A 13995-nucleotide genomic window follows, 5' to 3' on the forward strand; every position below is an offset into this window, starting at 1 on the left:
TTGGGCTCCATGGTGACCTCTGTCTTGCCGTCCTGCTGGTCTTGGTCTTGTTGCACTGATATGGAAACCTCTGCTTGACGCCTCGGTACTCCGTGCCTGCGCTTGCTTCCTTAGCACCAAATAGGAAACAAGGACACTGTGCGCGCTGGCGCCCGCCTGGCGCCTGCCTGATCTTGATCGTCATGGCTCACGTCATTGAAACCTCGCGAGGTTTGCCTTGCCTTGAACTCTCTGCCCCTCGCGAGCCAGCCTGGCGAGGGTGCTCCCGAGGAGGTCTTGTGTCGTCTGCCTCGCGAGGCTTGGCCCCTCGCGAGGGTCTTGGGTGCTTGTTGGTGAAGATGGGCCGTACGGGCCCGCTCGCAGAGCCACGCCATGGGCTGCAGGCAGGCAAGTCTGGGGACCCCCATTCCCAGGGCGCCGACAGTAGCCCTCGGGCCCAAGGCGCGCTCGAGCTTGGCTTCGAGGCGAAGTCAAAGGTCAAGTGTGGAGAGCCACGGGCCCCAATAGCCTATGGCCTCGGTCAACGCGTGGCGGTTGATTGGACGTGGGCGTCTCTGCTTCCCCATGCTGCCTCAGCAACTGCTCGACTGTCAAAAGGTTGGCGTAGACAGCGCTTGCCTTCACTGCTTCCTTTCGCCTTGCTCAGATCCCCTTTCTTGCGCCCTGCCTCTGAAATCTCCAGATCTTCTTTAATCTTCTTCCGCATCAACGACTAATGGCTCCACACAAGGTCAAGTCTGCCTCGCCGCCGGCTTGGTACGAGCTAGCCCTCGATGCGCCCAACATCTCACAGAAGAACCTCGCCGCCACGCGCTTGTTGACGGCGGGGGAAAGCAACGAGAGGGGGAAGACTAAGCTCCGGGTCGGCTCTGCTGTGCCGGAGCCCGAAGGAAGCACCTTTTTCCCCTTCTTCATGAGTAGCATCGCCTCAGGACTGGTTCCCCCTTTCTCTGACTTCTTCTATGAGGTCCTCGGCCACTACGGGCTACAAGCGCTACATCTTCGTCCCAACTCCATCCTTCTCTTGTCCATCTTCGCCTACTACTACGAGGCGTACCTCGGCGTGATGCCGTCCGTGGCCCTTCTGCGCCACTTCTTCTTCCTCCGCGTCAAGGAGGGTCGCGCCTCCGGGTGTGTCAATTTCATCGCAGCCAGCAAGGCCAAGTTGATCTCGAAGACAGGGAAGAAAGTTGAAGGCTTCCGGAGCAAGTGGGCCATGATGGATGCTAAATGCATCCACCCTTGCTTGAAGCTGCCGACGAGGATGCCCTAGTCCGACAAGGGGTGGTCCTGCGTGAAGCTCACCGACGAGCGGGCGACGTTGGTGCTGGAGCATATGAAGTCCGATCTGAAGCCGGGCAACGCGAAGGCGGCGAAGGTGACAGGGGCCATGCTCCTGAGGGAATTCTTGATGCTACGCATGGCCCCGCTTCAAGCCCGCACGCGCCCCTTGTGGGAGCTTGGGGACGAAGAGGACAAGGTTTGCTTGAGCCCGAAGGCCTTGTCCGACGGGGAGCTGGCCGCAGTTCTCCGCCTCCTGGTTGGGGACGACCAGGAGTACCCCTGAGCATCTTCACCCCCTTATTTCACCGTGAAGACGGGGCGCAGGTCGTGGCTTCCAGGCCGACTTTTGACGGGCGCGGGCTGGTGCTACCGGTGCCTACCGGAGCCCCTGCGGCGCCGAAGCCAGTGGAGCTGTCTTCTAATGAGTCCCACGGGGAGGAAGAGGGGGAGGAGGAAGACTCGGAGGTGACCCCCGAAGGGATGGGGGAGACCTCCCCCTTGAGCAAAGCTGGCATCCTCCGGGCCTTTCCTGACGACGACAAGGTCAGCGCCCGCCAGGTGGAGAGCGAGCTGCCCGTTATCCAGATGAGGGGCAGATCGTCGCTGGTCTCTCGAGGTGTTCACTACAAAAAAACACACATCCGTGACATTTTGGGCCGAACAAATTTTTTTTTCTGTCATACATATGACACTTCTACGATGATAATTGTGACAAAACCTGGTATCATCATAGATGTGGTGGGCTCCTACTTCTATGACAAAAAATCATGACAGAAAATGTGCTTTTCGTACTGGGCAGGGCGGAGACGCAGCTGCATGACATTCTTTGGGTCGTCCATGACGGAAAAAACCATGGTAGAAGCGAGGGGGAGGAAAATTTCGGGGAGTTCCTGGTTATAGTGGGAGGTCGGGGGCCGAGCGATGCACGCTTCTCTCATACACGTACGCGCGTGTGTGCGAGGCATTGGGCCCTAACTGAACTCGAGCGATTGCACTGCAGGCTACGCGTTACTGAACCCGAGCGATCGATCGATGGCCGTTAACTGAACCCGATCGAGCGGTTCCTTCACTACTGCTGCTAACTGAAGCCGATCGATGCTGCCTCTGGATGAACAGTAAGCGTTGCGGGGGGGGGGGGGGGGGGTGGATGAACAGGACCCCGTGGTGTTGCCTTTGGATGAACAGGACCCCAATCGATCAAGCCGGTTGGGCCTGGATGAACAGCACCCCGTAGAGGGCTAGATGAACAGGACCACCCTATGGAGGGCAGGATGAACAGTAGACGGTGGAGGGCAGGATGAATAGTAGCCTGTGGAGGGGTGGTTGAACAGGAGCCCGTGGAGAGGGCTGGTTGAACAGTAGCCGATGGAGTAGCGCGCGGTGGATATTGGATGAACAGGAGCCCGTGGATCAACAGTCGCATGTGGAGGCTGGAAGAGGTCGACGGTGGATCAACAGTAGCTCGTGGAGGCTGGAGGGGTTGATGGTGGAGATGAACAGTATCCCGTGGAGTCCCGTTTTGCGGTACGCCACACCCGTCCCGATGAACAGGACCCCCGTGTCGACCGTAGCGCTCCAACACAAGTCCGTTTCCTTTGTTTTGCGGTACGCCACACCCCTCCCAATGAACAGGACCCCCGTTTCGACCGTAGGAGGTCCGTTTCCTCCATTTCGCGGTACGCCAGACCCCTCCTGATCAATAGGATCCCGTTTCGAATGTGGCCGGTTGAACACAAGGCCGTTTCCTCCGTTCTGCGATACGCCAGGCCTCGTTTCCATTGCCTGTTCCGTCCAAGCCCTCCCGATGAACACGAGGCATTCCGTTGCCTCCCCATGAACACGATGACGACACTATTTCTCCGTTCCGACCCACCCATGTACACGAGCCCTGGCCGTACGTATGCGCGAGTACGCGTTCGAGACCCCGCCCGTATGTACACATACGTGGCCGTATTTTCTTTCTTGCACCCTGGCCGACGTATGTACGTGTACATGCTACGTGTGCGCCTCTACTACGACACATGCTCGCCTCTACATCCACCAGTATATATGTACGTACACGTTCGTGACCAGAATGACAACGCTACGTACGCTTCGACCAGGTGGGTCCCGACTGTCAGGCACTTCCTAGCGTGCGAAGATGTAGCTGGTGGGTCCTAGTAGTTAGGGGCAAACATTTTTTTTGTGAAATACGGTGGCCCGTCCAGTGGGTCCCCGATGTCAGGTGGAGGAATAATTATTTTGCACGTAATAAGGAGGCACTTCCTTGCTGCGGCCATTAACCCAGCTGTCAACCTCTCCATGTATAGTCCACGTCCGATGGAAGCCATTCCTTGACCACGTTGACCACTCCGCGCCAAGAGCACCAGGGCGGTGGACGACGGCGAGGCTTAGGAAAGGGACGACGCAGAGCCGGGGAAGACGCGGCAGTGGATGCCCACGCGTAGAGGAGTACGAGGGTTCACTGGTTCGCTACGGTGTGAGGCTGTCGTCGCCGCAGAATAACAGGGGGTGTGGGTGAGTAGAGGGATTGCCTGGCCAACGGTGGGAGTAGTAGGGGGCAGTGAGGCCTCCGCCGCATCGCAGACGGCCACGGGAGGCAGGAGCATGAGGCACGACTAGCGCTGGTTTGGGCGGCTGGAGCAAGAAGACCAGAGGTTTAAGAAGCACTATGGCCGTTGGATGGACATCGTACGGTCACTGGAGCTAGAATCGTGCATATTGACTAAGTTGACAAACCCCTCCGTCCCCGTCAACTTAGTTGGCCCACAAGTCAGCCTCCCACCAAGGTGGGTCCCAGCTAGCAGGGGGGTATTCATTTTTTTTGTGTAATAAGGAGGCACTTCCTGTGGGTCCGAGCTGATAGCAGGGGGAACATTTTTTTCACGAAATGCGGTGGCCCGTCGGGTGGGTCCCAGCAGTCAGGGGCAAACGTTTTTTTCGCGATATACTGGTGGGCGCCCGGTGGGTCCCTGCTGTCAGGTGGAGGAATAATTATTTTCCGCTTAATAAGGAGGCACTTCCTTGCAGCTGCCGTGGACCCAGCTGTCAGCCTCTCCACGTACAGTATTCTTCCGATGGAATTCGATCATTGACCACATTGACCACGCCGCGCAGACAGCACCACGGCGGTGGACGACGGTGAGGCCTGGGAAGGGGACGACGCGGAGCCGGGGAAGACGCGGCAGTGGATGCCCACGCTGAGAGGAGTATGAGGGTTCACTAGTTCGGCTGCGCTGCCATCGCCGCAAAATAACAGGGGGTGTGGGTGAGTGGAGTGGAGGGATGGCCTGGCCAGCGGTGGGAGTAGTATGGGGGCGGTGAGGCCTCCACGACAGCACAGCCGGCCACGGGAGGCAGGAGCAGGCGGCACGATCGGCGCTGCTTTGGGCGGATGGAGTAAGAAGATCAGAGGTTGAAGAAGCACTATGGCCGTTGGATGGACATCGTACGGTCACTCGAGCTAGAATCGTGCATATTGACTAAGTTGACAAAGCCCTTCGTGCCCGTCAACGTAGTAGGCCCACTATACTGGGTCCCAGCTAGCAAGGGGAGTATTCATTTTTTTGTGCGTAATAAGGAGGCACTTCCTTGCGTGCGAAGATATAGCTGGTGGGTCCGAGCTGTCAGTGGCGGTAACGTTTTTTTCGCGAAATACGGAGGCTGTTTTGATGGGTCCCAGATGTCAGGTGGAGGAAATCATTATTTTGCGTGTAATAAGGAGGCATTTCCTTGCGTGCGGCCGTGGACCCAGCTGCCAGCCTCTCCACGTACAGTCCACTTCAGATGCACGTCGGTCGTTGACCATGCTGACCACGACACACCGAGAGCCCCAGGGCGGTGGACGACGGCGAGGCCTAGGAACGGAACAACACAGAGGCAGGGAAGACTCGGCCGCTGTTTTTGTTTCCCACGCGGAGGGGTTTACGACTGTACGAGGGTTTACTGGTTCGTCTGCCGTTGCCAGAGAATAACAGCAGGTGTGGGTGAGTAGAGGGATGGCTAGGCCAGCAATGGGAGTACGGTGGGGCGGTGAGGCCTGCGCGGCAGCACAGCCTGCCGTAGGGAGGAGGGAGAAGGCAGGTCCGCCGGCGCTTGTTTGAGCGGCTGGAGCATGAAGAGCGGAGATTGAAGAAGCACAACAGCCGTTGGATGGACATCCAACAGTATACAGCCCATCTGTGGAAAGCCTCAAATCTATGGAAAACAGCATACAGCCCATCTGCCATTACTTCAAATAATTTACAGCCCATTTGCTGATTCTTACGGGTTTTTATGGATCCCATATTCTTTATGTTAGCATTACAGCCCATATTGTGGCCACGGTTAAAAAATTATACGAAATTTTGCATATGTCGGTGCGGTCTAAACTGTTTTTAATCCCAAAATTTTGAGTCACATTCAGACTAATTTTAAAAATAAATGTATATCAATATAAAATCCAATAAATTGTCCATGCATAAAAATCAATGCAATTTAAAATCTCGAAATGAAAAAAAAGATATTTGAAAATAATTGCCGGTTTGATGTGTTTTAAAAATGTACAACCCATTTCTCATTACTGATAGGCCATTTTGTCGGCCAGCCGAATGAAGCTCTCCTCGTCTTGAAAGATTTGTAGCCCAACAGGCGTGATAAAGCGACTTACTTGACAAATCACAAAAGAACTGGGCTAGCCATTTTCAGAAAGAAAAAAAACTACTGGACTGGTCTGTGGTAAACATAAAAGAAAAGGCTGTCTAGACAGGCGAGAGTGTCTCGCACATCCCAGTTGACACCCTGCTTCCGTCTCAAAAACAAATTAGATAAATGCCACTCCAATTATGGCGATTCATAAAAATGCCACTGCAATTTCGAAACTTTGAAAAATGCCACTTCAAGTTTTGCAAACTTTGAAAAACGCCACTGCAGTTTGCAAACTTTGAAAAATGCCACTCCAGACTTCGGAAAATGCCCCTAGAAATGGCATGAAATGGCATTTTTGAAAGTTTGGAAATTGCAGTGGCATTTCTCGGATACACCAGATTTGGAGTGGCATTTATCAAATTAACCCAAAACAAAAATAATTGGGCGAGCTGCTAGGTCCCTGGTGTCAGCCACTCATTGTGCAATTTCTCGTTTATTGACTACGTTGACAATGGCATGGGACCCAGATGTCAGAAATCCACTAGGAGGAGCCATTTTTTATTGGCTTGAAATAAGGAGGCACTTGCTTGCTTACTGCCATGACCTTGGTGGGTCCCTGCTATCATCCTATCCACATACAATCATCTCCTGATTGTGTACGTGTCAACTTGCTAGGCCCACAAGTCAGCCTCTAAACCGTGGAGGACAAATACAAACCATTTAAAAAAATAACGGCCCATTCCATACATTCAAACGGAAAGTTCAACATTCAGAGCAAAGTAACAGGTCTGATCCACATATAGAGTACTGAACTTCCACGTTGACAACCATCATAGCCAAGTTAACTATCTACTCCCACTAACACTCTAGTAGCGTACAAGTACTAACTTACTCTTAGCTAACTAGACGATGTTGGCCGCCATCTGTTGTCCATGCTAAACACCAGCACCGGCGTCCTCCGCCTCGCCTCGGACTTGCCAGAGGTGCGATAGGGCGCGTTGCTCGCGCGCGTTGGCCCTTTCCATGCCGGCGTGGTCCACCGAACCTTCGGCTTCCAAGCGGGAAACCCACTTGACGAGCTGGTAGTAAAAATCGGCGTCGCGAACGCGTGTGTGCCCGACAGCCTCCAGGGCTATTTGCCGGGCGCCGGTCACCACATAGTCGGCCCAGTTGCGGGCGCTCTGCTCGCGACTCAGAGTGTCGGTGCGCTGCTACTCCATGTCCCGCTGGCAGCGCAAATCGGCGATACGCTGCTCCTCTGCCAGGCGGTCGCGCTCCAACAACTCCTGCTCCTCCGCCATGCGGTCGCGCTCCAACAACTCCTCGATCTCCGCATTGCCATCTAAAGACAGATAGAATGCCTCCTCCCTCTGTCCGCCTTCCGGTGAAAACCTGAACACTAGCTCCGGCGGTGACCGCCTTCGCCGTCGCCTACCGCGGACGGGCGGGGGCATGGCGGACGTGGCGAGCGATGTCGGGCCAGTGGGGGCTTATGAGGATATGGCGAGTTGGGTCACGGTGGCACCTGAGAAAGCCGGGAAACAGTACTTATAGGCGGAAGGTAGAGCGACGGTCATCGGAATTCAATGCATAATGGCTTAGCGCGCTAGCTTGCCGTGGAAAACTAGAGAAACTGAAATTATGACTGTGCCGTCCCGTCCCGTCTGGGTCGCACGCCGGCATGGCAGTCAAATGAGTGCACTCGAATCATCTCCCTCCTTGTCAATAATGATTCCACGGATTTAAAGCGTATCTTTTTTCGCATCAGTTAGCTGCCTTAATTACGGTCGGCTGCATGCAGGCACTCAAAATCGCTCGCAGGCAGTATGCGAACCAGCATGCAACGAGTTAAAGCCGAGGGCATGCATGCAGCCACTTAAATCGCTAGAATTAATTAGGCTTAAACTTCTGCATGCCGTTAATTATTGCCATGCCTTGGTCTTGCTGCTTTGCTCACGGGACTAATAAATCCCGAAAGGAGGGAGTACCTTGGTTGGTGAGAGGTTTGAATTAAGCCCTGCAAATCGGAAAGGAGGTACTAGTATGTGCGTGATCCGCTATTTATTCGTGTAGGATCGAGTAGGTCGTTTCTTGAATTGAGCCCTGCAAACCGGGAAGCAGGTAGTACGTGCGTGATCCGCTATTTATCCGTGTAGGATCGATAGTGTAGCTTGTCAGTTTCTTCAGAGGTAGGCATTTTTATCCGTGTAGTATCGATAGTGTAGCCTATCAGTTTCTTCAGAGGTAGGCATTTTTATTCAAAAAACTGCCACTTCGCATCTTGCGTCGCAAATAAAACTGCTAGGAGCTCATTTGTAGGCTAGCTAGTGATCGATCAGTAACTTGTAAACACTGAGCGAACAGAAATAAGTAACTGTTAACGCATCTCAATGATTCACAGATCATATACAAATATGTAGCTCCAAAAGCAAAGATTAGCCACTTCGGATCTTGCGTCGCAACTAAAACTAACTAGTACGATTCCCATACATAAGATCAACATGTTAATGCATCTCAATGATTCACAGATCATATACAAATATGTAGTTCCAAAAGCAAAGATCTAGAAAAAACACATGTTCTTCCTACTAAGTACTAACATGGATGCTTCTCTTGGCCAACATTCAGTACAGACTGAAAGACAAATTTGTTTGTGAAGTCTACAATTCCTCTTGCAAACGTAAGTGGTTTCACCAACAGCTGGAACCATGAGAATGAACCACACATGATGGAGGAACATCCACTTCAATATGATTTGGTCTTCTCTCGATCACACGACGAGACTATTTTAGGAATACAAACTTTAACTTAGTCAAAATGATGCCCATTGTATAATCAGACCAAAGCAATGAAGCACCTAGTGTTGGCCAATAAATAGTACAGTACTACTTTTCTGCAGTCCATGAAGTGACTATGCAATCTTTCTGTGTCTATTTTCAAATGGCACTGCATGCAGTGACTATACTATTCTCTTGTGAAGTTCAACCAAAATTGCGGGCACTTTGTTTGTTTGCCAAATAGCAATGGGCAGACATCTCTGTCTGCACAAATATCAAGCAACCAGTAAACATATACCACACCTTGTATTTTTGGTTTAAACATGTCTCTTCCGCTTAGCATCTGTCATGTTCTGCACTGGACAATCTGATACAGTTATGTTTTGCCCTGGACAATTTCATACTGAATTGATTTGCTGGTTCAGAGTAGAAATATAGCGCCTATTCTTCATCAGACCAAGGATATCCACGTTCACAGTCATGGAAGAGGTGAAATCGATACAACCGAAATTGAGCATCCAATCATTGAATCCTGTCCTGCACCTCCAATGTAGGTCCACCCTGCCAATAAATTCAGATGCAAACCACTAGTATTACTATCTAATGACAGTACAAAAAGAGTAGCAAGATTGTATCATACCGTGTACCTTCGTAATGAACAGCTCATAGTGCCACCAATTGGATATAAAGGTTTGGAAAAAACATGCTCCTAATGTTGAACCAGTTGGACTTTTTGTGCAGTTCCACTAAAATCGAGCATCCCTGTTTGCATAGATATTGAAAGTGTGATTACTCTAAAAGTGGCACTAGTTGAAGCATAGACTCACAAATATAAGCATTCCAATTTGTTAATGGGAAAAGGTAGCAAGACTGTTTCTAACCACCTGTTTGAAGGAATAAATAAAGCAACAGTGGCTGATGTCAGGAAGGCATACATAGTTTTTTCTGGAAAAGTGAGCCATTCCTGACCTTTCCTCTTCTTTTAAGAAAATTTTGTGCAGTTCTAATAAAATAAAATGCCATCACCGCCTTGACAATTCAGTGACACTGTACAAAAGGAAATGACTTAACATTACATCATGATGTCAGGTATGTAGTCGACAGGCATTAGAGACAGACATACAGACCTCCTCAAGAGAATAGCCGGAGGAGGTGCCCACTCTTGACCTTTCCTCTTGTCTTCATAATTGTCTGTGCAGTTTAACCAAAATAAAATGACATCAGCGCCTTGGCATTTTTGTGACACTGTACAAAAAAATTAACTTATCTCATGAAAGTGAGGTATGTAATCTATAAGGATTAACAGTGCAAAAATCTGAAGGTAGTAACAAGTTTCATCGTAGGTATACTAGCTGTGCAACAGCATTAGAATGCCTTAGCTGAAAAATCTTTAATAGATCCACAATCAACAGCTAACCCTGGAATAATCCAGTGACATTAAATGGCATTATTGCTTAAATTTATGGGTGGCATTAGACTGAGAGTGGCATTAGTTAAATGTGGCATCACTTTGGCAGTAGCATTGCTTGACTTGACTGCTGGCGTTATACTAACAGCAAAAAAAGTGGCAATAAGAGCATGGGAGGCCCATTTGGACAGTGGGCGCACCAGTACGATGTACCTCCACGGGCGCAGAGTGGTGAGGGAGGTATGGTTGCCCAGAGCAACAAATATCCAGGCAGAATATGTGGATTACGTCCCATTTTTGTTCTCTTTAGCCACCTTTTTCCTATGCGAGGACAACAAACCGATCGACCTGGTCATTCTCTCTCTATTTCGTTGTCATGCCTTTCTACCCTTCTTCAACCAAGAGACACGAGACTCGTTCCTTAGCTACTGATTTCCCCTTTTCAACCTAGATGCGGGTTCGATGCCTACTCTCGTGGACAGTACAGTCTCCCTTCCTTTCCTTATTCAACCCAGACATGGATTAGTCTGCATGAAGTAGCGTTTCCTTTAATAGTGCAAATTATGGTCTTCATCTGCGTGGCCAGCAGAGCAGAGGATAGCAAATTGGGAAGATGGTGGAGTGGAAAAAGATCCACATGCAACCACATGGCAGATGGGGCAATAGAACAAGGTTATGGTTCGAAAAGAGGTAGCATACCTGAGGGTCGGCGGGAAGTGGCTTCGCTCGTGGTCGTTGTCCTCCGCACACACTACGGCAACAAGCTTGGGGACGGAGGCCATTCCGCGCGGGCGCTAGGTCTGAGAGGACGGCCTTGTCGTCAATGCATGACCTCGCTCGCCGACGACGAGTGCGTCAACGCTGCACGTCCTTTTCTTCCCCGGCGGATCTGTGACCACCGGTGAGGAGGGAGAGATGGGCCATCTTTTTTAGATCTGGAGAGAGGGTGGTAGTGTGAGAAGCAAGTGGGCAGCCCTTAGCAAGAAAGCGCTCAAGCTCCAGCCTATATATCTTTTTTATACTACTAGTACTGGAGGTGGAGTAGTGGTAGAGTAGTTTATATTTTCTCTGCGTACAGTACCAGTTAGTCATGCTTCAGAACTGATCGGCACGCCATTAAAAAATAAAGGTCGATAACTAATGCGGCACCTCGGGCCAACGCGGCCAGATCGCATTTTGCATGAGAAATTACACACCATGTTTCGTTGACATGTGGTCCCGTTCCAACATATCAGTGAGACGACGGCGAGTAGTAGGAGTATTTCCGAACGGACATGCAGGCCGGGCGCCTCTTCGTGAACCGTGGCAAACTCGCAACCGTCCACCGACTCCTCGCCTTTCCCTCTCGATTTGGAACTGTTGTCGCACTCTCTTCCTCTCCCTCCTCCATTTTCCTTCAGCCCTTCACCCTTTCTTCTTCCATTGTTCGATCGTCTTCTCCATGGAGGGAACAGGCCGGAAATGACCTCGTTATTCCTGCCCCGATCTAAAAGATGACGTGGTGGAGGAACTCATTGATCGATGCGATGTCATCACCTCGGCTAGCATGGCAGGTTCGTTCAAGCCCATTCTCGACTCAACTAATAACATCATTACAAAGAAACCAAGAGTCAAGGAGCGGTTTGATCTCCCCTATCTTCTTCGTCGTGACCCTATTGACTGGCGCCGTCACGACGGTGGCCTCGCCCTGTGCCAGTTGATGCCGCTTGATAATGATGCGTATGATGTTAAGATGCCATGGCTTGAGGGCAAGGCTTGGGCGGGCGCAAATGGAGATTGGGTTGTTTACATTGGGTCCAACTGCGAGTGGGAACTTGTGAATGTGTACACTCGTGACCGGGTTCCACTTCTAAAAATCTCAACAGACTGCCCAAAGGTTAAGCACACCGGTATTGTACGCACGTTCAAATACGATCATGGTGACTGTCTTCTACGGAAGATAGCAATTTGTCGAGTTCCCAACCGCTCTTGGAATTACAACTATCAAGTTGTTGCTATCTTCGACAAGCTTGTTGTCGTCCTTCGTGGTTCGACTCGATGGATATTGCTCAAAAATCAGTTTCTGTACATGGATGAGTACTGTGATGCAATTCAATACGAGGGCCTTGTGTTTGCTGCCACCACTCGTGGCACTGTTTTTGCATGGGATCCTCGTAGTTTCGGTACGTTTGTCTTCCACCGTAATTATAATTGTTTCATCCACATGCATGCGGGTTAGCAAGTTTCCCTTTACTAATTAACCTTCTTCTTGTGTTTCCAAGGTCCTGTGAATATCCCACCACCTATACTTGAAAATTTTTATAACCAAGGGGGAGATGACGATGGTGATGATCACGAGCATGAGGACGAGCAGAACCCATATACTCAGTGGCGCCTGGCAACTAATTCCGATGGATCACCTCTTCTTGTGTGTATACAGCCCACTGATGATGTTACTACTAAGGAAGCAGGTGTAGTCTCCCATGGTCGCACTCTCTAGACCTATTCCAACACCCGTTGCAAGGTATTCGGGATGGATAGTAGTGTGCTAGCGCCAACTCCTTCTCCCTGGTACAGAATTGATAGTCTTGGAGAAAATTCGCTCTTCCTTGGACAAAACTATCCGATGATGGTGAAAGGCGATCCAACTGATGTTGACACAACGTTAACAATACCATTTATGAGAAGCAACTATGTCTATACCTCAGACATTTGGGTGGTTCCCTACCCTGGTACTGATATAGTAGGCCGCTTCAGCCTGGATGATCAGTCCTGCGTTGTTTTCTAGATGGACAATCGATGGTCCGTCCCAGAGAATCACTTGTGGTTCGAAGCAAGCGTTTCCAACGCCAAGGAATGGTTGAGTTGAAGTTCATTACATTGCTTGTTATTTGTTGTGTGGTGAAAACTTTAGTATTTATAATGTATCCTCGTTGTCGGTGTGGGTTGATGACCTGTTGTATGTAATAAAATGATATGCCTGTGATAAACTTATTAAATTTATGAATGGCTTTCGAGTCGCTTCTCTGAGTGAGTGGTGCGATGAGGCAAAAAAATATTTTCGGAATACATAATTGTACGTGCATTGCAACAGGTTATCGGATGAGGCCAATCAACAATAGTACTACACTATTTGCACTAGCTTCACATGCTTCGCACGTTGGGCGGGTGTTTTTACTGTAGCCATATGTTAATGTGTTCGCTGTACGTAACCAGCACCTCGAATCCTCGATACTAGTACTCTATAGTAGGAGTAAGTAGTAGGAGTAGTAGGGTGGCATGGGCCAGAACAAGCATTCACGTCCAGGAGTATGGCACACGCCACCACCACGACATCCATCTAACACCATATTATTTCTTGGAGTCCGTGCTAGAGCAATCTCTTCAACCTCGTCGTTTCTCCAACTTCAGCCCTCGCGCGGAGGGCGAGGTGGGGGTTTGCCGATAGTCGGTTTCCGTAACTGCGGTCCCACTTGTAAGGCCAACTCCAACGCACGACCCCAAATGCACCTCCGTTTTGCACGAACTCCAACGATAATTTTGGCTAGAAAAGAAAGACCAAAGAAAACAAGAACCACAAGAATACATTTTACTACTCCTGTAAGTTGGATTAGTGCCTTCTCGACGCATTCATTGTTGATCTGCGGAGGCTCGATCTTGCGTCTATGCTAGCTAAAAGTGATAGAACATCTACTAAATTGCGCTCTATCAATATATGGATGTACTCTTCTTCCCAATACAAAAACTTGCATCCATTCTACTCCCTCCGTTGCACAATACATGCCTTCTATTTGTCAAAATATATATGTATCTAGACATGTCTTAGTATATAGGTACATCCATTTTTTGACAAATGGAAGTCAAGTATTTTGGAACGGAGAGATTACACAATAAAATTATTAAGTTAGCACAACTAGTATA

At 50.0% G+C, this 13995-nt stretch overlaps 1 protein-coding gene across 1 annotated transcript in view; it reads right to left on the reverse strand.

Annotated features, from left to right (window-relative positions):
• Nucleotides 1–1586: 1586 nt before the first annotated feature.
• Nucleotides 1587–13995, reverse strand: part of LOC147978734 (uncharacterized) — a 34406-nt gene continuing 21997 nt past the window's right edge. The window contains exon 2 of the mRNA XM_087514870.1: nt 1587–1894. Coding sequence (XP_087370996.1) covers nt 1587–1894 — 308 coding nt within the window. The remainder of the gene's footprint in view (nt 1895–13995) is intronic.

The sequence above is a fragment of the Triticum urartu genome, chromosome 3A, assembly GCF_056163025.1.
Source record: "Triticum urartu cultivar PI428250 chromosome 3A, HENAU_Tu73, whole genome shotgun sequence".
In the NCBI taxonomy this organism is placed as follows: domain Eukaryota; kingdom Viridiplantae; phylum Streptophyta; class Magnoliopsida; order Poales; family Poaceae; genus Triticum; species Triticum urartu.